The sequence below is a fragment of the Mastigoproctus giganteus genome, chromosome 2, assembly GCF_048544385.1.
Source record: "Mastigoproctus giganteus isolate SK-2022 chromosome 2, ASM4854438v1, whole genome shotgun sequence".
Taxonomy (NCBI): Eukaryota; Metazoa; Arthropoda; class Arachnida; order Uropygi; family Thelyphonidae; genus Mastigoproctus; species Mastigoproctus giganteus.
This window is the reverse complement of record NC_143576.1, coordinates 90,944,926-90,965,648: the sequence shown is the minus strand read 5'-3', so window position 1 is coordinate 90,965,648 and position 20,723 is coordinate 90,944,926. Positions and strand designations below refer to the sequence as shown.

The following is a 20,723-nucleotide window of genomic DNA, read 5'->3' as shown; positions in this document are numbered from 1 at the left end:
TGCACTGTGTTATTTATCATCTTATTATCTACAGTTGTTCAATATTGTCCATCATTTGGTTCATTTCACCACTCCTACGTACATCTAAATATCTGCGCATACTTTTTATCACTTTTTGCATTTCTGATGTAGTAGGAACAGGAACTAACAAATTGATGTCAATGTCTACATTATCATCACTATCTTCACCCACGGGATCCATTCCGTAGGTCGTACGATATCCAAATTATCACCATCTATTAAAATCGGTGCTGTACACAAATCAGTATCATCAACTGCAACAAATTCATCCAAAGATATCGAACTTTCTAAAAGAGATGAGACATGCCCAAACATTTCACTGAATGTCGGTTCAGCGTCTTGATCGTCTTGAGACTCTTGAGTAGGTATTAAATCCTTCATTTTTGAAAATCCCGCATGAAAAAACAATTTAACAGTCTTTGGTGTTACAAGATTCCAAGCAGTGCGCGACATATGCAATGCATCCAATAAGTTTACATAGAAATCTTCTTTTCTTCGATTGCCTTCAAATATTTTCTTAGCAATTGTTTTTGGTAATAAAATTTTAAATTCTGTATTATGCCTCAATCACAAGGCTGTAAAATGCCCTTAGTGTTTGGAGGCAAAAATATCAGCTTTATAGCTTTTAATATCACTTCAGAGTGAGCTGGACAATTATCAACAATCCTGGCAACTTTTTGCTTTTCGCGTAAAAAGCACTTATTTAAATTCAAAACCCAATCAGTAAATGTTGTCGCAAGTCATCCACGCCTCCTTGTTTGCCATGTACTCAACCAGTATTTTTTTTTTTTTTTTTTTTTACATTTTTAAAACAGCGCGGATTCATGCTCTTCCCAATAACAAATAAGGGCAGCTTTTCAGATCCGTCCGAATTGCAAGCCACCCTTACTGTTATGCTCTCTTTGGACTTTTTGACACCAAAACACTGCTGTCCCTTAAACGATAAAGTGAAGCAGCGGTAGATCAACCCCGTTTCATCGGCGTTAAAGACATCTCTCGCGCTATATTCTTCAAGCACTGTGGGCAATGTAGACTGCACCCAATCTGATGTCATACTTGATGAAACTTGATTTTCTTTACCACAAACATTTTTAAAAACGATGCCATTTCTTTTCTTGAAACATTCCAACCAGCCTGGATTCGCAGTGAATTCAATCCCCATTTCAATTGCAAACACATCCACTTTTTCTATTAATAGAGGTCCCAATATTGGAGTATTCTGAGAGCTAGCTTGTTTGAACCAAACAAGCAATGCAGCCTCCAAATCTTTGTGTTTGGCCATTCTGATCTGTTTCCTATCCGGCTCAAACATACTGCACTCAAACATTGCAGTAAGTTGGTCTCTTTTCTTTATGATTGCCGACAACGTAGAGTTAATGATTCCGAACTTTTTACAAATGTCTTTTCGAAGAATCCCCTACATCTACTGCTTTAAGCAACTCCATTTTAACTTTAAGCGATAGAACAACAGGGCATAAACAAAGCAGAATAGTGCTATATTTACGCCTTGATTTTTCCATTGTACTGTTGATTGGTGATAAATTTACGGATTTTTTACTAAACACGAAATTCGCCACTTTAGACAGCACACGTCACTCACTTCAAGACTGCAAATGAAATGTGTTCTCCGCCGACGGGTAATCCCATTTGTTTAAAATGATAAGGGTGGATTGCAGCAAGCGGAATCCTTGTACTAGCTACATATTGTTTATTATCAGTTGTCGGCCTAGTCAATAGAAAGTTGAGTTATAAAGTCATGAAGAGCAAAAATTTAGTGACAATGTGGTGGCTGGTATATTTTTTTGTTCTTCTGAGATGTGAAATCTTTTCATGTGAAGTGTTTTTTGTTTCATGTTAAAAGAAAATAAATGTATGAAATCACATAGCATTTTGTTGTGAACAGATTATTTTTCATGTTAAACGTTCTTCAGTGTGTATAAATATATATACACACACACAATTTGGAAAGGTTTCAAACGATTAGAAAAGATTCTGATTGAAGATTAAAGATTTCTTAAAGGTCTGTTCATTCAGGTCAAGGCGTAGTTAGGTGATCTCATGCAAATTGAAAAAGATAGCGAGTACACCTTTGAGTTCCAGATTTTTCAGTATGCAAATGAACCCATAAACACTCCTATGTACGGACATAATGCACTGAATACACTGGTGCAATAATATCACGGACAATACTGAAAATCTCTCTCTGTGTCAGTGTTAATTTAAACGTATATGTTCTTTCAGATTTCGTGATGTATCTAAAGGCAGGAACACATTTGATAGGTCAGATGCAGGTGTTCAAAGATTGAAACAAAAGGATATTTCTTCTTCTGCTGCAAAAAGACTTATGAATGATGATGATAAGTTTGCTAGTGAAAAGCTTCACAGGAAGATAAAAAAGTTAAAGAAAAGCAAATAATCAGATTATGTATTTTATATGTAAAAAATAAAGTTTGATGTTTATTTCCTACTTGGTTTTGGTTATAAAAGAAATAGAGACAAAGTGTGCAAAAGAAGTAAAGAAATATATAGTTATATTAATTCATTCACTGAGTGAATGAAACCAACTTTAGATAATGTGGATTTGCAGTTGTACTACCAGTTATATTTGTATCACCACTTTATTTCATTCTCATGGATTTAAATTGTACAGTTTTAAATTCTGCATTGTCAGATTTTGAGCTGTTCTAAACAAACATGGCCTCTTGGTTTGTCTCATCATTGTTGACTAATATTTTCACTATCAAACAGAATATTTTTAAAATTGATTTTATTTTAGAAAATACATATATCCAAACTGCAATTGCTTAGAACTTATGGAAGTCAACCACTATTTTTATTGTTTAAAAGTAGGAAAGATTACAGTGTTGTATTTCAATTCAGGCATTGGAATATGAAAAATTGCATATATCTCTACATTCAGTTACTCTCTTGGGAAAATTTCATCTTTACTTTAACAGATACTGTCTTTTGAATTCCATTTCTTTACATGTCAGTCCAGGTGCAGGTCAACAGGTAAGCCTTTGCCATATTTTCTAAGGTTATTAACCTGCATTGTTTTCTGTCTGTAATCTAAGGCATCTAATAAGCAGCCAAGTAGTCATGGTGCCATTATATGATATATAGGTGCACCAGTGGACACCTGGAAACTAAGAACTGAGGAAAGGGCAAAGTTAAGTATGAGATAAATATTAGACTCTACGGGTGAGCCATCTACAGTCTAGCATTTAAATTCATACCTTCCTTAGCTCACTCTGTTGTAGGTCATTAGAATTAGGCCATTGTTAGTGGAAAATGATGCAAGAAAGCAAGTTTATACAGCATCAGCCAAAATCGAAAAAAAAAAAAAACACCCTACCACTTATATCCTGGAACACTAAGACAGCTACACCATGTGCCACAGTTTCTGCAATGCCTGTCAGGTTTGTACAAAGTATAATTCTTTATGATTGGTGTCTGTGGAGTTAGTTTCCCCTAAGCAAATGCCTACTGGATTACAATTACAGATATGGTCATATATTATTTTTACACATTGAACTTTACTACTACATATTCGTTATACAGGGTGTCCCATGTAAAACCGGCTCTCCTCATACTGGTGTGATATTCATTTTTTAACAACTACCACATGAAGTTGTTCAAAGAATGAATTTTAGCCAAATTGTATCAGTTTGTGTTGCTCAACATACATTTGGCATTTGCCTCTCATAAGTGATCAGTGTGTGAGCATATCGTCAAGAATGCCATATTCTGTGCAAAAAAGGATTTGCATAGTGGAAGCCTATGTACATACTGGCTGTTTTAAGGGAACACAGGAATTGTTTTGTGAGAAATTTCCTCTTGCTACCATCTCAGGTAAGACTACTATTCAGTGCTTACTTGCAAAATGTGTGACAACAGATTCCGTTTTAAGTGCACCAGGAAACCATCTACCCTCTGTTAGGACTCCAGAGGCAGCATTGGACATTCAAAAGAGAATTTTAGCTAGCTCCAGAAAATCTATCACGAAATTGTTGCAACAAACTGGAGTGAAACTAACTCCTTGTTTTCGTGTACTTCATTACCTGAAATTGAAAACCCTATTGTGTGATGTGTCCAAGAATTACTGCCACTTGATGCAGCAAAACGTCTGAATTATTGTGAGTGGCTCCTTAAAAAGATTGCAGATGGTGAACTCGACCCACTACTTTATTTCATGAGTTATGATGCATTGGTTACATCTTTATGGTCATGTGAATTCTCATAACACTCGATACTGGTGTGCTGGAAATCCTAACAACATACATCAGAAACCGCTTCGTGACCAGAAAATCGGGGTATGGTGTGCTGTTTCTGCCAATGGAATCGTTGGCCCAATATGTTTTTGACACTAAAGTGAACACAGCAGTTTATCTTCAGATTTTTGAGAACTTCTGCACCCAGTTAATGGAACAAGAGTGTGAAAACTGCTACTTTCAACAGGATCGTGCCACGGTCACACATCTCGTGAATCACTGGCCCGTGTTCATGACAGATTCACAGAGGAATGGAAAGTTAGCAAAGGATTGTGGCTGCCACATTCTCTAGATTTGTCTTCCTGTGACTTATACCTGTGTGGATATTTGAAAAGAAGAGTTTATGAGCACAGCCTCTACACAATAAATAAACTGAAGGACAGCATTCAACGAAGTATCGAGGCTATCGACATCACCGTTTTGCGTCGGGTCACCTTGAAGATGATTACACGTTCACAAAAGTGTATAGATGCACAAGGACATCATTTACGGATCTCTTGTATCTATATTCGAAGAGAATTTGTAAAATATTAAGAGGAGTTTATCCCAATATAGTACGTAGAACACTTCTGTGTTTTACGTACTATATTACTATATTATGGGAACCTCCCCTGAGTCCAAGGATGCTGTCATAATTATGGCTAAGGGTTTGCTAGTTGCTTTGCCGCCTCCTTTAATATAACTGGATAGATCCCATCCACCCCAGGTGCTTTTCTTACGTTTAACTTCAACAATTTCTCTTCCACTTTGCTCTCAGTTATTACAAGATCATTAAGCACCCTGCTACAATTTGATAACCTTCTGCCATTTTCAAACCTTAATAACTCCTCATGTGTGAATGTAGATGCAAAATACTCATTCAGTTTGTTTGCTATCTGAGCAGGATCATCAGATGGTCCACTTGACACTCGAACCATCGATATCAAGTGGCCCAATCAGATTCATCCCCTTCCTTTTAGAGTTTATATAAGTAAATAAATCCTTGCTGTTTTTCTTAGCATCTTTTGCCAAGGATTTCTCGTAATCTGCCTTCGCCTGCCGAACCTCCTTTGTGACCTGATTACAGATTAACTTATATCTGCCATAGGCTTCGGAGTCGCTTGATAATTTATATGCATCCCATGCATTTTTCTTCTCTGTTACGAGTCCCATTAGTTCATTTGACAACCATTTAGTCCTAAACCTTGAACAATATTTCTTAATAGGTATGAAACTTTTAGTAGCCTCCACGATTAATTTCTTGAATGCTTCCCACTTAGAATTTACTGTTGGTAACGTCGTCAGTTGATCCCACTGTACAGAATTTAAAAACTGTCGGAGACCACTGTACTCGCCTTTACGGAAGCAAAAACCCTTTCCTTTACCCCTGATGGTAATTAAATCTTTAAGTAAATTCCACGTCAATACACTGTGATCACTGCCACCTGGTGGTTCTTTTATCTGCAAATTCCTAATACATGAATGATCACTGCTGATAACCAGATCAAGAGTATTACTTTCTCTGGATGCCTCTCGAACATGCTGCTGCAGAAAACAATCATCCAATAAATCCAGAAAAGTCTGACTAGTGTGCGTGTGCCCAACCCACAAGTTCCAGTCAATATCTGGGAAGTTAAAATCCCCCATTATAAGACATTCCGATTTACTAGCCCACTCTATTTCTCTGTACAATTGTTCATTGTGCTCATTCGAGTCATCAGGCCTATAACACACTCCTACTCTAATTTTTGCTTTCGCAGTGCTTATGTCACACCAAACTGACTCAACAGTGAACTGTTCATCTATATCAACTGGATGCACTAATTTTGATTTTATGTTTTTCTTTATTAACAGCATAACATCTCCTCCCTTCCTATCCTTTCTGTACACATTGTACTCCCCAAATTCCAGTTCGGCATTCCTTATATCTGTGTGACACCACGTCTCTGATATCCCAACAGTATCCGCCTTTGATGTCTTGCCCAACACTTCAAATTCATCAAATTTATTTACTATACTTCTAGCATTGGTATACATGCGCCTATTCCTATTCCCAGCCACTCTAACACATCCCATATACCCACCTGTTTCACGATGACTGACATCCGTCCCTGAAGCCCCCAACACCCCTCGCTCCAGGTCGCTACTTCTTCTAATAGAAGTTGTGCAAGAATCGCCTTCACCTCTGCCTACGGCTACTGTTAAACTATTAGTCCTTGTATCCCCCCAAGCTATCAGTTTTCCGACCCACCTAACACTGCCTCGATAGCATCAGCAAATATTCTTGCACCCTTTATATTTAAGTGTATCCCATCCCTGTAGAAGCAGTGTCCTGTTAACAAGTACAGTCCAGGCGGAAAAAAATTCTACCCCTTGAGCCTTGCACAATCTTTCCAGGGCCGAATTGATCGACAAGGCTCTCATCATATACACCCTATCGTGTCTGGGCAGAATTGCAGACACTTTCAAATTCAGCCCTAATTCACGGCTTTTTTTCATCAGTGACCTGTACTTGTTAAGTAATTCTGCCGGTCTCCTATTGTTAATATCATTAGTGCCAACGTGTACAACTATATCACCTTTTGTGCCCTTAAAAGATGATATCTGCTGTACAACGTCATCAACCTTTGCCCCTGGCAGACATACCCTGGTCCTGTTCCATCTATCCTTTCTACAAAGGATGTTTCCCGTTTCCCTGACAATAGTCACCAACAACTACTAGTTCCTTTGGGACCAGCGCAATCTGCCTTGGGGGTTGCCCAAGTGCAAGCTCTGGCGTTGATGTGGGCAGCTGAGACCCTGATGGGCCCCTCAATTTAGATCTTTCGAGGGCATCCACCCTGTCCTTCAAACTCTCATATAGGCCCATAAGAACGCTGAGTTGTCGCTTGATTTCCTTACATCGCGCACACACAAAGACATCCCCCATGGCAATATCATGTTCCGTTCCAGATAGTTTGGCAAACATTTCACAAATTGCGCATTTTTTAAGGCTGTGATGCGTTGGAGAATCGCCCTCCTCAGTTCTCCCCCTTGTAATCAGTCAACAGTGGCAGATTTCTTTCCAAACTCATGAATACTAGTTCTGCTGATAGAAAAAAAAGGAACTGGATGCAAATGAGTCTCTACGCCAAAACAGGACTGCATTTTGAAGCGATTATGCCTTAAAAACCGTAACGCTTGTTCATCTGAGCTGAAAAGAGAATGGGAAGAACATACAGGACTGGTAGCAAGTGCAGTAACAGTCAGAAGACGCCTCTTTAAAAATGGACTTGTAGCCTGTCATCCTAAGAAGGAGCCCCTCCTCACACAAAAAAATGAAAAAGGCCCAATTAGTTTGGTGTAATGAGTATGTCAAATGGACCCCCGAGCAGTGGAAGTTAGTTATATTCTCAGATGAAAAGAAATTCAACCTGCATGACTAATGGGAGAGAAACAATTTGCCGTAGATGTGAAGAATACCATGCAGACTGTATGGTGTCTGCAGTGAAATTCTCTACCAGCCAAATGATATGGGGGTGCATTTCATATCGTGGAGTAGGTTACATGCAGTTTATAAAAGGTTCTGTAAATGCCAATGAATACCTGGCTATATTGGAAGGCAAATTGCTGCCAACCATTAGAGACCATTTCAACCTGCCAAGTAACTGCATCTTTCAGGACGACACTGCTCCTTGTCATTGGATGAAAAGTGTAAGTAGGCACTTCTGTAGTTGCTTTAGCTTCATTTCTGCATTAGAGGTTCGGCTGTAACGTGTTTACATTTGTTACAGGTGAAAAAATGGTTGGAAGAACGGTCCATTACAACTCAGCTGGCCAGAAACAGCCGGACCTGCATCCTATAGAGAACTGTTGGCATAGTGTGGAATCTGAAGTTGCCAGAAAGAAACCCAAAGACCCTTCGTGAATCTCAGGCAGCCATAATTCTTGTTTGGAACCACGAACTATCAGTTGATTATCTTCAGAAATTGATCTTGTCAATGCCTCAATGGTGTGCTGTTGTCATCAGGCCAGAGGTGGTTCAACTAAATATTAGTTTGCAACTAGTGAACTTTTCATTTTGTTTTCCATTTAAAATGATAAACAGAAGCAAATTGAGGGCTTCTGATAACATTTCAGCCATAATTGTCATGTGTACCAAAACTGTGGTATAAAGGTTTCAAATGCTCATTTTGGAATATTTTGAGAGCACTTCTCAAATGTTATTTAGCTTTGCCTTAACTATTAATAAATATCTTTTGTTTATATTTGTATTTCTAGTCATTAATGTGAATACCATTGTGAAAAAGTGCTAGAAATGTGAAATTCCTAGAAGATGCACTTTCTTTGAACACCAGTGTATACTATCTGTGTTCTTTGTATTAATTGCCTAATCCATCTCTCCCACTGTATGCCCTCCAGCCAAGAGTGACCAAGTGGTGTACAAAGGATAATTAATCCCACACCTGCCTGAAATCAAATTTGAAAAAATCCTAAGAAATGTCCAATGCCAATCATTTCCTTGACTCAAGCCCAACACATCTGAAAATCCACTCACCAGCTGTAAAAATCTATCACTATGAAATGTCCATCATGAAGCAAAGTACCAAGAATGTAGTACAGAAATTCAGAATTCAAAATAATAGTTAATTTCTTTAAAGTTTGAGCCTGATACCTATGCAGTTATGAGAGCTGTTCAATAAAGAATGATCATAATTTTTCATGAACTGTACTGCTTGCTATTTCTAGCTGAGCTGCAGAATTTAAGACCGAACCAAGCTGCATTGCATAGCATTGCAACTGTGCATTTGACCCATGTACACAGTGTGACCTTGACAGTCAGGTTTCTGTGTGTTCAGTTTTGTCTATGTAACAATGGACGACGAGTGAGGAACAATATGCTGCTCTGAATTTTATTTCTGTCTGAAGAAAACATCAGCTGAGGTGTACGAAATGTTAAGAGGCTTATGGTAAATTACACATCCATATACCATGGCTTGCATGTGGGTTAGAATGTTTAAAGGTGGATGTGATTCAATCAGCAGTCCTGGAGCTCCAGCCACTGCTGTCACTGCTTCTATAATTATGAAAGATGATCGTTGTATAACAGTAAAGCAACTGGCAGAGATGTTGAGAATATCAGCAGGAAGCACATTCAGTATTCTCCATGACCATGTGCATATGGCATGCATTTGTGCACTAGGTTCCAAGAATACTCACATCTGGGCAGCAAATTCACATGAGGTTTGGCAGAAGCTGCAAAAGATGGTTACTGAAGATGGTGAGCTTCTGCACAAGGTGATAGTGGTGGATGAGACACGACTTAATCCTTTTTACCCAGAGAGTAAGCAACAAAGCTTTGTTTTGAAGTCCATGTTATTGCCAACACCTAAAAAAGAAAATGTGGCTTCTACAGGAAAGGTTATGATCACCTCTTTTTTATATATACATATATATATTTGGGGAATGATTTACCAACATGTGCCATGTCATACAACTGTTACAAGACTTTACTACAGAACTCTATTGCGCACTATGGGATTACATTTGTCACAAATGACCACAAGTGCATGCAGATGAATGGATGCTGCATCAAGGCAATGCAAGACCTCACATTGCTCATACTGTCATTGAATACTTAGCCAGTATTAATGTTAGATGTGTTTCTGATCTGTCCTACCCTGAACCTCATGATTTTTTTTTATTTCCAAAGTTAAAGAAGGAGTTGCAAGGAAAGCATTTCTAGTCATTAGAAGTTATAAAGACAAGCAAATCTCAAAAGCATGTCATAAAATGGTTACCATGTTTTTGAAGAATGGCAGAAATGTTGGAATAAGTAAATTTCATCAAATGGGTACTACTTGGAAAGGGACCATCAAAATATGGATGGTGAATTGGGATATTGAATAGCCCTCGTAGTAATCCCTATCATGTTTAGAGTTAACTTATACTTATTAGCAATTTCTAAGCTAGGGCCAATATCAATATGCAAACTGAAATCATGAAACTATATATCTGCAAAGATTCATAACTCAAACTCCTTAAAAGTTTCAGTGCAAATTGTTTAACTGAAATTAATTTTTATCTTGTTCAGACAGTTCAACCTATTCAACTTACTGTCCTAAAAAGAGGCAGACACCCCAAAATCATGGAGAGATCAGTTGGATCTGTACCAACTGATCCCTCCGTTCAATGATAGGTAAATTCCAATCACAGTGGCAATGAAACAAACCAATATTTTAATCGAAGGTGAAACTATTCAGAGACCAAGTAGCTAGAGCTACCAGAAGCACAAATATTCCAAAATTTATTGGTTTCTGTTCCTTTATTGGAACAGAAACCAATAAAGCACTTCTCCAAATCAATCTGCTGTATCCTTTATTAGTAAAATACTTTATATTTCAAGAATAACTATATTAACCTAGGTACACTCATGAGCCTAAACATGGCCATCTATCTTATAGCATATTGGTATTGGGCTACCTTTTGGCATGGTAACCGCTTGCACCCAGGTGGCATTGCCTCCAGGAGACTGGAAGGTGTCCTCGGGTATCCAGGCCCATCTGTACAGAAGGATGTTCTAGAGTTCAACAATGGAGTAAGACACTGGCAAATGCTACATTCCACTACATCTCACAAATATTCAATGTGATTGGTGTTAAGGGGAATTTTAGCCAGGGAGCACACGAAATGTTTGAATATGATCCTCAAACCGTTCCTGCAGTCTGGACTAATGCTTTCTGGTTGAAAGAGTCCAGTGCCATCTGGATACGTTGTCACCATGTAAAGCAAAACTTGGTGCAAAGCAATGCTGAGATTGGATCTGGCAGTAGGGATGAGGGGACCAGTGATATCTATGAGAACATTCCCCAAACCATGATACTACCACCACCACCACCTCTGGCCTGTTTATACCCAGCTGTGCAGTCTGGTTACAGCTGTTTACCTGCTTTCTGTCAAATATACACCTCAGCATGATGGAACTAATACCTTGATTTATCAGCTCAGGTGACTTTTCCGGTCATCCAGTGTCCATAAATGGTACTCTTGTGCCCACTGCAGACTAAGGTGCCAATGTGGGCACATGAACACGTTGCTTACTCTAAGCCTATCAGCAACTGTTGGATAGTGTGCACAGAAACATTTCTCTGTGCACCTTGATTGTAGTCTATTGTTAATTGAGGGATCACGGACCATCTTGTCCAGGACAGCACGTGCCAACTACCATTCACCTAACTCAACCAATGACGGTCTCCCCATCTTGGCATGGGTAGTTGTGTGTGTGTCTCTTTCAACCATTTACTATGCCAGCACTCAAACAGCCAACAACGCCTGCTGTTGCTGAGATGCTGCTCCCCCAGTGTCTCAGAAAATGATCATGAAGACATCAAAGACACGCTACAGTGCTGTTGCTACATCTGCTGTGTCGGACAGTGATGTCACTCCTACATGATATAGGATACATCCCATGTTTTGGGAGGCACCTCCGTAGCCAGGTGGGAAGGAGCAGCAGTGCGTAGCACACGCTTCTTGATTAGACCGGGGTTCGAGCCCGTCACCACCAAATACGGAGGATGCGGAAAGGTCAAGGAATGACCACCGCTTATCCCGCAGCAATATGGCCTTAGTTGCTAATGCTCCAAATAACTAACTAACCATGTTTTGGCTCTTGAGTGTATGTTACTGACGTCATTTTAGCAAGTTGGAAAGTTCCCAATATATATTCATGCATCTCAGGCATGTGCATACCACATATAACAAGTTCTCACTATGAAAAAAGGTGTCAGCACAATGCATCCCAAAGTTGTTGAGAGCAGATAAAAAAACAAGAGTTGTTAAGTGAACATTTTCATTACTTTCAAGCAGATTCAGCAAATTTGTTTATAAGGTTTGTGACCACGAATGAGATCTCGGTCCATCACTTTCAGCCAGAGACAGGAGCAGTCCAAACAGTGGATACACAGATCTCTCCCCTCCAAAGAAAGCTAAACCAATTCCTTCTACTGGCATCAGTGTTTTGGGATGCTGTTGGCACATTGCTAGTGAGAATGAGACCTTCAGAATGGCCGGACAGTCACAGGGGCATATTACACAAAAACATCAATGACAAAAGGCAAAAAAAATCCCAGCAAGGAGTGTTGTCTCACCAGGACAATGCACCTGCTCACAAGTGTTTCATTGCCATAGCTGCACTTGCACAAATGCAGCTTTGAACTCTTGGATCATCTCCCATATTCATAAGATCTAACTCCATTAGACTTGTCTAATTCCTAATTTGAACAAATACCCAGTTGGCATCCAGTTTTCCACCAGCTGAGGGCAATACTGCAGTGGATGCATTCTTAGAGGCGCAAGAGGAAAAAAAAACTATTTGCAGTCAGAATCAAAGCATTGCAGTATTGGTAGCAGAAAAAGTGTATTGACTCAATGGGGGATTATGTTATAAAGTAGCACATTACCAGAACTCAAACTAAGCATAGGCTACAAACTTTTCAAACATACCTCCTAGGTGTTGAGATTTTAATAATAATTCTGAGTTTGGGCCCTGTGTAGTTTCTACAAGTAAATCCATTGATTGCAACCTTTAGACCATTTTAAATGACTCAGAAGCATTTTCAACACTTCCTTGTGCACGAATGGACTGGTCTATGATGATGGTGAAAGCTCAAATCTGGGAATGGCTGATACATGACTGTTACAGACACCCATAAACTGATCGCACACGTGGCGATCAGTTTTTGAGAATTTGCAAGGAAGAATAGATCGGCATCGAGATCTTTCCTATTTCAAATATGAAATGATTGTGGGGACAAGGTATACAAGTGCCAGCATCTCAAGCAGTCAACATGGTTAAGTGCTCCCCTTTTGTGGTACCACGTCTCTACCGTGACTGAGTCAACGGTGGTCAAATAACCAACCAAAAGCCACATGTGGAACAGCCAAGCATGGTCGACGCTCATGCTGACCCTCGTGTGTTCTTGTAACACAGTAGACCAGCTAACCACCCAGTACAATGTAAGAATAGCAAGTTCCACATAGGATATACGCACTATATTAATTTTTGTAGTCTATGGTGGTTGAAGGCTATCACGGACCGAAGCTCAGTGGATCACTGACATGTGGAAATCTGTCACCTTCTCTGATGAAAGTATTATTATTATCCGTTTATTAACCATAAGAAACTGTGCGTCACCCCAGGACGGCAGTGTGCCAGGAGGGTGAGAGATTTACATAATGAGGTGCGAGGAACCACATGTACAAGGGTACATGCATGCTCGACCCGAGATATTTACATAATTGAACTTACATACGTTTCAAATAAAACAAAAAGTTTATAGTAATAGACATCAGAATTTAAAAAAATAAATAAAGAAAAAAAAAAATAAGCAGCAAGCAAAAAGCCCAGGTGTAGGTGATCGTCACAGGTTCAATAGTTGGTAACAGTTCTTGAGGCATTCCTTTCTGTAGAGCTTGTCCTCACAGAACTTATCAGGGTGGATGCCCAGTTGATTGTAGATTTGGAGGCAGTTGGCCTGAAACAAGTAGTGCAGATGAATCCTGATTCCAACACTATTGTGCTGATGAACATACAGAGAACAACACAAGGCTATGGCACCTGGATGAACTGTCGGCGTTCCGCAGGTTAGAGGTGGTAGTGGTGTGGTTTAGGAACTTTTCGTGACATGCCCTGGGGCCTGTGATCATCGTTAACCAACAGCTCGATGGGAATGCTTACCTTTCTGTTGTCACCAACTGTGTACCCCTTCATGGGGACAAGGTATTCAAACATCTGGTGTATGTATCAACAAGAATGTATGGCATACCACAAAGATCAGCAGGCTGCTAATTGGTTTCAAGAACATGATAATGAATTCTCCATCCTCCCATGGCCGCCTAACTGAGCTGATTGCAATTTGATTAACATGCTTATTTGTTATATGGTTTTAGGAACATCAGCAACTTAAGCCTATTGCACCGTATATATTTTGTCTGTAAATTGAATGTGTTCTGTGGTTGATTTTCTGTTTGCTGGTCGAAAATTTCAGGTTTCCGGGTGTGAAAAATATTTTCATTTTTCAGCCTTTTCGCTTACTTTCAAGAAGTAATTTTGCCTAATAGTGCCTGATATTTTTTTTTCACGGTCTGTACCACAAACATAGCGTCACTTGACAGAGCTAAGCTTTTAGCTTTCCTTTTCAATCACCCCAGGGGTGCGCTCGCTGTAATACTACACTCAGTGACGTCACCTGTTCTCCTGTGTAACGGGAGCATCGATCACGCAAGGTCCCAAGAACGGTGTATGTAGATGGTTATACGAGTAGAAATTACCAGGGCAAGACACAGCACGTCTTGTGTAACGAGACCTTTATAAACATATTAGATTCGACACTCTGTGCATGGTACAGTATCCATTTAATCCCCCCCACCCATAGTTGACTGGTGAGAACGAAACAATTCTTAGGGAGCTCAGTTGAGGGGAAGTGGGATGTATATATTCGAGAAAGGAGGAAAAATTGAGAGGAGACACACACACACAGTTAACTTTGAGCAAGACAGACTGAAGAAAAGAGTATTGATAGTTTTGGCCGATTTTTGTCATTATGTGAAGAAGAGGTGAATTAATAATTACTAGGAAAAGATGAGAAAAGAATCGTATTGATGTCTGATACAGATTCCCCCCCCCCCCGAGGCGGTGCAGAATATATTCGGGTAAGTCAACCCTTATTGTTTAATAACAAACTGTATTAAACCACCCAAAAGCCGAACCTATTACCTGCATACGTTTTAATGCATTTAAAAGACATCTTTTCTCACATATATATATATAAATTTACCCCGACAATTGTATTATTTTTCTTAGAACTCAGTTTTAATAGATAATGCAACTTATTAATTTAATTGTCAAATATTAATTACACTATTAAGTTAATATAATTCCCTGTTCTAGTATTTGAACAAGGTTATGTTATGACAAACACAAAGAATTTCGTACTTGTTAGAGAATTAGTGTAAAAGTCTCATGAAGAACATTACAAAATTATAATATTGCTAAAGAAAGATACTGCTTGTATCCAGTTAGTTTACTTAACAATTACATACCAATTAATCTAACTTACGTACCAATTATATTGTACTCATTGTATACATATATGTTAAATAAACCATTTTTGTTTGTTAATATTTATGTCAAGACCATTCTTTCTAGATACATACAATTCCTGAACAATCATTTTTTAAAAGAATCATTAATTGCGGCATCTCGAGTCAGCCCTTAGCCAAGAGGTGTCATTGGATGAAAAACACAACGCGTCTAGATGTTGCAATTTGCTCTTTACTTCTCGGAGTAAATTTAGAACACTAGATTAATTTGTCCTAACTAAATCGCAAGTCGATCAGATCGAAGCTCAGGCCTCCTGGAATGCTAATGTTAGTGATGAGTTTGTCAGGAAAACCATTTTATATACACTTGAATGTTGAGTAATTGTAATAGTTGATTGTCTTAATCGCTAGGTGATAAAGGTTTTCCGGCGAACGCACTATAACAGGCGGGCTTGTTAACACGGGAAAAAAAAATGCTACCCATGCCTGAGACTGACTAACGCAGCCACATTGTGAAAATGGCTCATAAAAATTCCTCGGTCATCGACAGGATTCGAATTCAGATATTTTCAAGCTGGTGTGGGGTGGATAAATATTTTACCAACTGTGCTACCCCCGCAAGGACCAATTAGGCATGTTTGGGACCTAGTGGAAAAGGGCATTCGATGTTACGACCATCCAACTTACAATGTGCAGGCATTACTGGACCCATTGTGCAACACATGGGTAGTGCCACCATAGGACACCCAGTGGGGTCCATGCCAAGATGCATACGAACTGTATTGTGGTCAAAAGGTGGTATTATTCTCACTCTGATTAGTTAGTGAACGTATTATGAGGTAGACAGGGTAATCAACCCTCACTGATAGCACTGGTTATAATCAGTGTCCTTCCACAAGGTGTTCCTCCCAACGTTGACTAGGATCTCAAGCCAGTCAATGGTGGGAGGAACTTTTATCTTGTTTCATGTGGCTGAATTACTTTGTCTCGGGCGAGTGTAGCATGGTTTTGTCCTATGGAAGATTTTCATACAAAAAAAAAAAAAAAAAACAGCTGAGCAGATAACAGTTTATAGACACGTTGCACCGACACATCATAGCCTTAGTTGTTTTGGTAGTTATTGAACACCTAAATTCCCCTCCCTACAAGTAAGTAATAAAAATTTATATTCTTGGGGCTTTATTCCCCTATATTTTCCCATGAGTTTTTTAAGTGTTTATTTAGCCTTGTGTCTATAGATTAACCGTTCATAACTTGCCACCATTGTTATACGATACAACGTGTCCGCTGAACTAGATAGCGTAAGGTCTAATGGAAAACTAGATAGTGTAAGGTTTAACGGTAAATTAGATAGCATGAGGTTTAACGGAAAACTAGATAGCGAGTATAATAGTATCAATTAATCAGTAAAATTTATTAATCTTATTAAATTTCATTGTCAATTGAATTGTACTGTAACTAAATAAATATAGCTAGTTTTTACAAATGTAACATAAATTAATACACATAAGTTGACAGGGGATAAGAAAGTCATATAACGTAACTCGGAGATAAGATTCGATACCGAAATACATATATATATAGTGTTATAACTGCATTGGGATATAAGTTTACGGTTATATTTTGTATTGGAATTTTATTGAACTTGAATAGAAATCATGACTCAGACCAGAGCAGCAAAGCAAAAGGCTCAAACTAATGGAAGTGCTGTGGCTCAGGGGGAGAACTGAGGGGGTGCAGTTGCCATCTGAATCACAGTCTATTGAAATGCACTGCTTGTTTGATATTGCCAAGTGGAATGTTTTTGAGTGTGCGTGATGTAAGGAGTGCAAGGAAATCGGGTGCCAACTCAGCATTCTTATGGGCTTATATGAAAGCTTGAAGGACAGGGTGGATGCCCTTGAAGGATTTAAATTGAGGGGCCCATCAAGCTCTCAGCTGTCCACATCAATGCCAGCGCTTGCACTTGAACATCAAACAACACAGTGGCAAACCCCCAAGGCAGAATGCACTGGACCCAAAGAAACTAGTTGTTGTAGGTGACTCTATTGTCAGGGAAACAGGGAACATATTGTGCAAAAAGGATACATGGAACAGGACCAGGGTATGTCTGCCAGGGGCAAAGGTTGATGACGTTGTAGAGCAGATATCATCTTTTAAGAGCTCAAAGGGTGATATTGTTGTACACGTTTGCACTAATGATATTAAGAGTAGGAGACCGGCGGAATTACTTAACAAGTACAAGTCAATGCTGAAAAAAAGCCGTGAGTTAGGGTTGAATTTGAAAGTATCTGCAATTCTGCCAGACATGATAGGAGGGAGTATATGATGAGAGCCTTGTCAATCAATTTGGCCCTGGAGAGATTGTGCAAGGCTCGAAGGGTGGAATTTTTTTCAGCCTGGTCTGTGCTTGTTAACAGGAGAGACTGCTCTTAGAGGGATGGGAAACACTTAAATAGAAAGGGTGCAAGAATATTTGCTTATGCTATCGATGCAGAGTTAGGTGGGTCGGAAAACTGCTAGCTTGGGGGGTTACACGGACTAATAGATTAACAGTAGCTGCTGGCAGAGGTAAAAGTGATTCTTGCACTACTTCTATTGAAATGCCTGGAAAGCAAGGCAATGGGGATTTCCAGGACTGCTAGGAGTCAGTGGAAGAAGTAAATACATGGGCTGTCTTAGGGTAACTAAGAGTAGAAACAGGTGCATGTATACTTGCATGTACACCAATGCTAGGTGTATAGTTAATAAATTCGATGAGTTAATCAAGACATCAAAGGCAAATATTGTTGGGATATCAGAGACATGGTGTGACACAGACATAAGCAGTGCAGAGCTGGAATTTGCGGAGTACAATGTGTACAGAAAGAATAGACAGGACAGGAAGGGAGGAGGGGTTATGCTGTTAGTTAAGAAACACATAAAATCTAAAGAAGTGCATCCAATTGATGTGGGTGGACAATGCAATGTTGAGTCTGTTTGGTGTGACATAAGCACTGGGAAAGGAGAAATGAGAGTAGGTGTGTGTTATAGGCCTTATGAATCTGATGAATATAATAAGCAATTGTGCAGAGAAATAGAGTGGTCCTGTAAATTAGAGTGTCTTATAATGGGGGATTTTAATTTCCCGGATATTGACTGGAATTTGTGGGTAGGTCGCTCACACACTAGCAAGGCTTTTGTGGATTTATTGGATGATTGTTTTCTACAACACCATGTTCGTGAGGCAACTAGAGGAAGTAATACTCTTGATCTGATTATCAGTAGTGATTCTGTATGCATCAAGAATCTGCAGATAAAGGAACCACTAGGTGGCAGTGATCAGAGTGTGTTGAAGTGGGATTTACTCAAAGAGGTAACTTCCATAAGGGTAAAGGAAAGGTTTTTGCTTTCATAAAGGTGACTACGGTGGTCTGAGACACTATTTAAATTCTATACGGCGGGACCAACCACTGATGTTACCAACAGTAAATTCAAAATGGTAAGCATTCAAAGAATTAATCTTGGTAGCTACTAGGCTTTTTATACCAACAAAAAAAATATTGTTCAAGATTTAGGCCTAAATGGATGTCAGATGAACTAATTAGACATGTGACAGAGAAGAAAAATGCATGGGATACATATAAATTAACATGTGACACAGAAGCCTATGATAGATATAAGCTGGTCTGTAACCAAGTTACAAAGGTGATTAGGCAGGCAAAGGCAGATTATGAGAAATCTTTGGCAAAGGATGCAAAGAAAAACAACAGAGTTTTTTACTAATGTAAACTCTAGAAGGAAGGTGATGAATCAGATTGGTCTACTTGATATCTATGATTCAACTGTTGATGATCCTGCTCAGGTAGCTAACAAACTACATGAATATTTTGCATCTACATTCACACATGAGGATTTATTCAGCAAGGGGATTGCCAGAGGTGTATTCAACTCTGGCTGTAAGCTAGATAATCATGTAATAACTGAGAGTAAAGTGGAAGAGAAATTGTTGAAGATAAACATAAGAAAGGCACCTGGGGTGGATGGAATCTATCCAGTTATATTAAAGGAGGCAGCAAAGGAAGTAAGCAGACCCTTAGCCATAATTATGAGAACTTCCCTGGACTCAAGGGAGGTACATAGGGACTGGAGATGTGTAAATGTAACCCCCAATCCACAAAGGAAGATCAAAGGGAGACAGAGGTGGTTACAGACCTGTTAGTTTAACTTCTGTTCCATGGAAATTAATGGAGGCACTGGTTAAAGAAGCATTGCAGGATCATCTAGACAAGACTTCAGTTATAGCTCGGACACAGCATGGCTTTGTTAAGGGGAAGTCTTGTCTGACTAATTTCATTGGATACTATGACGTAGTCACAAAGGAACTGGATGCAAAGAATAACTTTGATATCTTATATTTGGATCCTAGAAATGCCTTTGATACTGTTGCTCATGGAAGACTGCTGCACAAATTGGAGCAGTGTGGCATTGGAGGCAAATTGCTGCTATGGATAAAGGGATGGTTGAGTGGGAGAAGTCAGAGAGTGGTAATCAATAGACACTGCTTCTCATGGACTAATGTTAATAGTGGAGTCCCTCAGGGTTCAATGTTGGGTCCATTGTTGTTTTCTGTATTTATAAATGATATTGATGATGGTATATCAGGCTTAATGTCCAAGTTTGCAGATGATACGAAAGTTGGCAGGGTTGTTAAGGACACTACTGACACTATGCTGCTGCAACAAGATCTGGGAAGGTGTTGAGCAGATGGGCTGAGAGGTGGCAAATGTAGTTTAACATTGACAAATATAAAGTACTACATACGGGAAGCAGTAATCCCAGAGTAACATATCAACTCTGTGGTACCATACTGATATTGGTAGAGAATGAAAAGGACCTGGGGGTAATTGTGCTGGCCGATATGAAATTTTCTGAGCAGTGCAGATGGTCTGCAAGAGTAGCTCATGGTGTCTTGTCAATGATATACAGGAATTTTTCTAGCAGGGATATGGAGGTGATTATCCCCTTGTATAAAGCAATGGTCAGGCCACACCTTGAGTACTGTAAAGAGATCTGGAGGCTTCATTTTAAGAAGGATGTAGAGCTGTTGGAACAAGTACAGAGAAGGGCAACAAGATTAGTGAATGAAACAAAGGTTTGCACTTACGAAGAAAGGCTTATATTTTGCAAATTACTAGGCACCTGCGAGGTGATCTGATTGAGGTGTATAAAGCCTTGAATGGTTTGTGTATGTTCAATGCAGATGGGATTCTTCCTCAGAATAATCACCTGAGAGGGCATAAATTCAAATTGAGGAAAGACGGTTGTAGGATAGATGTGCAGATGTTTGCTTTTAGCTAGCGAGTGGTTGATTGTTGGAACAAACTTCCATCT

At 39.3% G+C, this 20,723-nt stretch overlaps 1 protein-coding gene across 1 annotated transcript in view; it reads left to right on the top strand.

The window, feature by feature from the left end:
- LOC150089413 (ribosomal RNA processing protein 1 homolog B-like) overlaps window positions 1-2,437 on the top strand; it is a 141,714-nt gene extending 139,277 nt beyond the window's left edge. The window contains exon 12 of the mRNA XM_090389975.1: window positions 2,263-2,437. Within this exon, the coding sequence (XP_090246101.1) occupies window positions 2,263-2,437 (175 nt within the window). The remainder of the gene's footprint in view (window positions 1-2,262) is intronic.
- The last annotated feature ends 18,286 nt before the right edge of the window (window positions 2,438-20,723 follow it).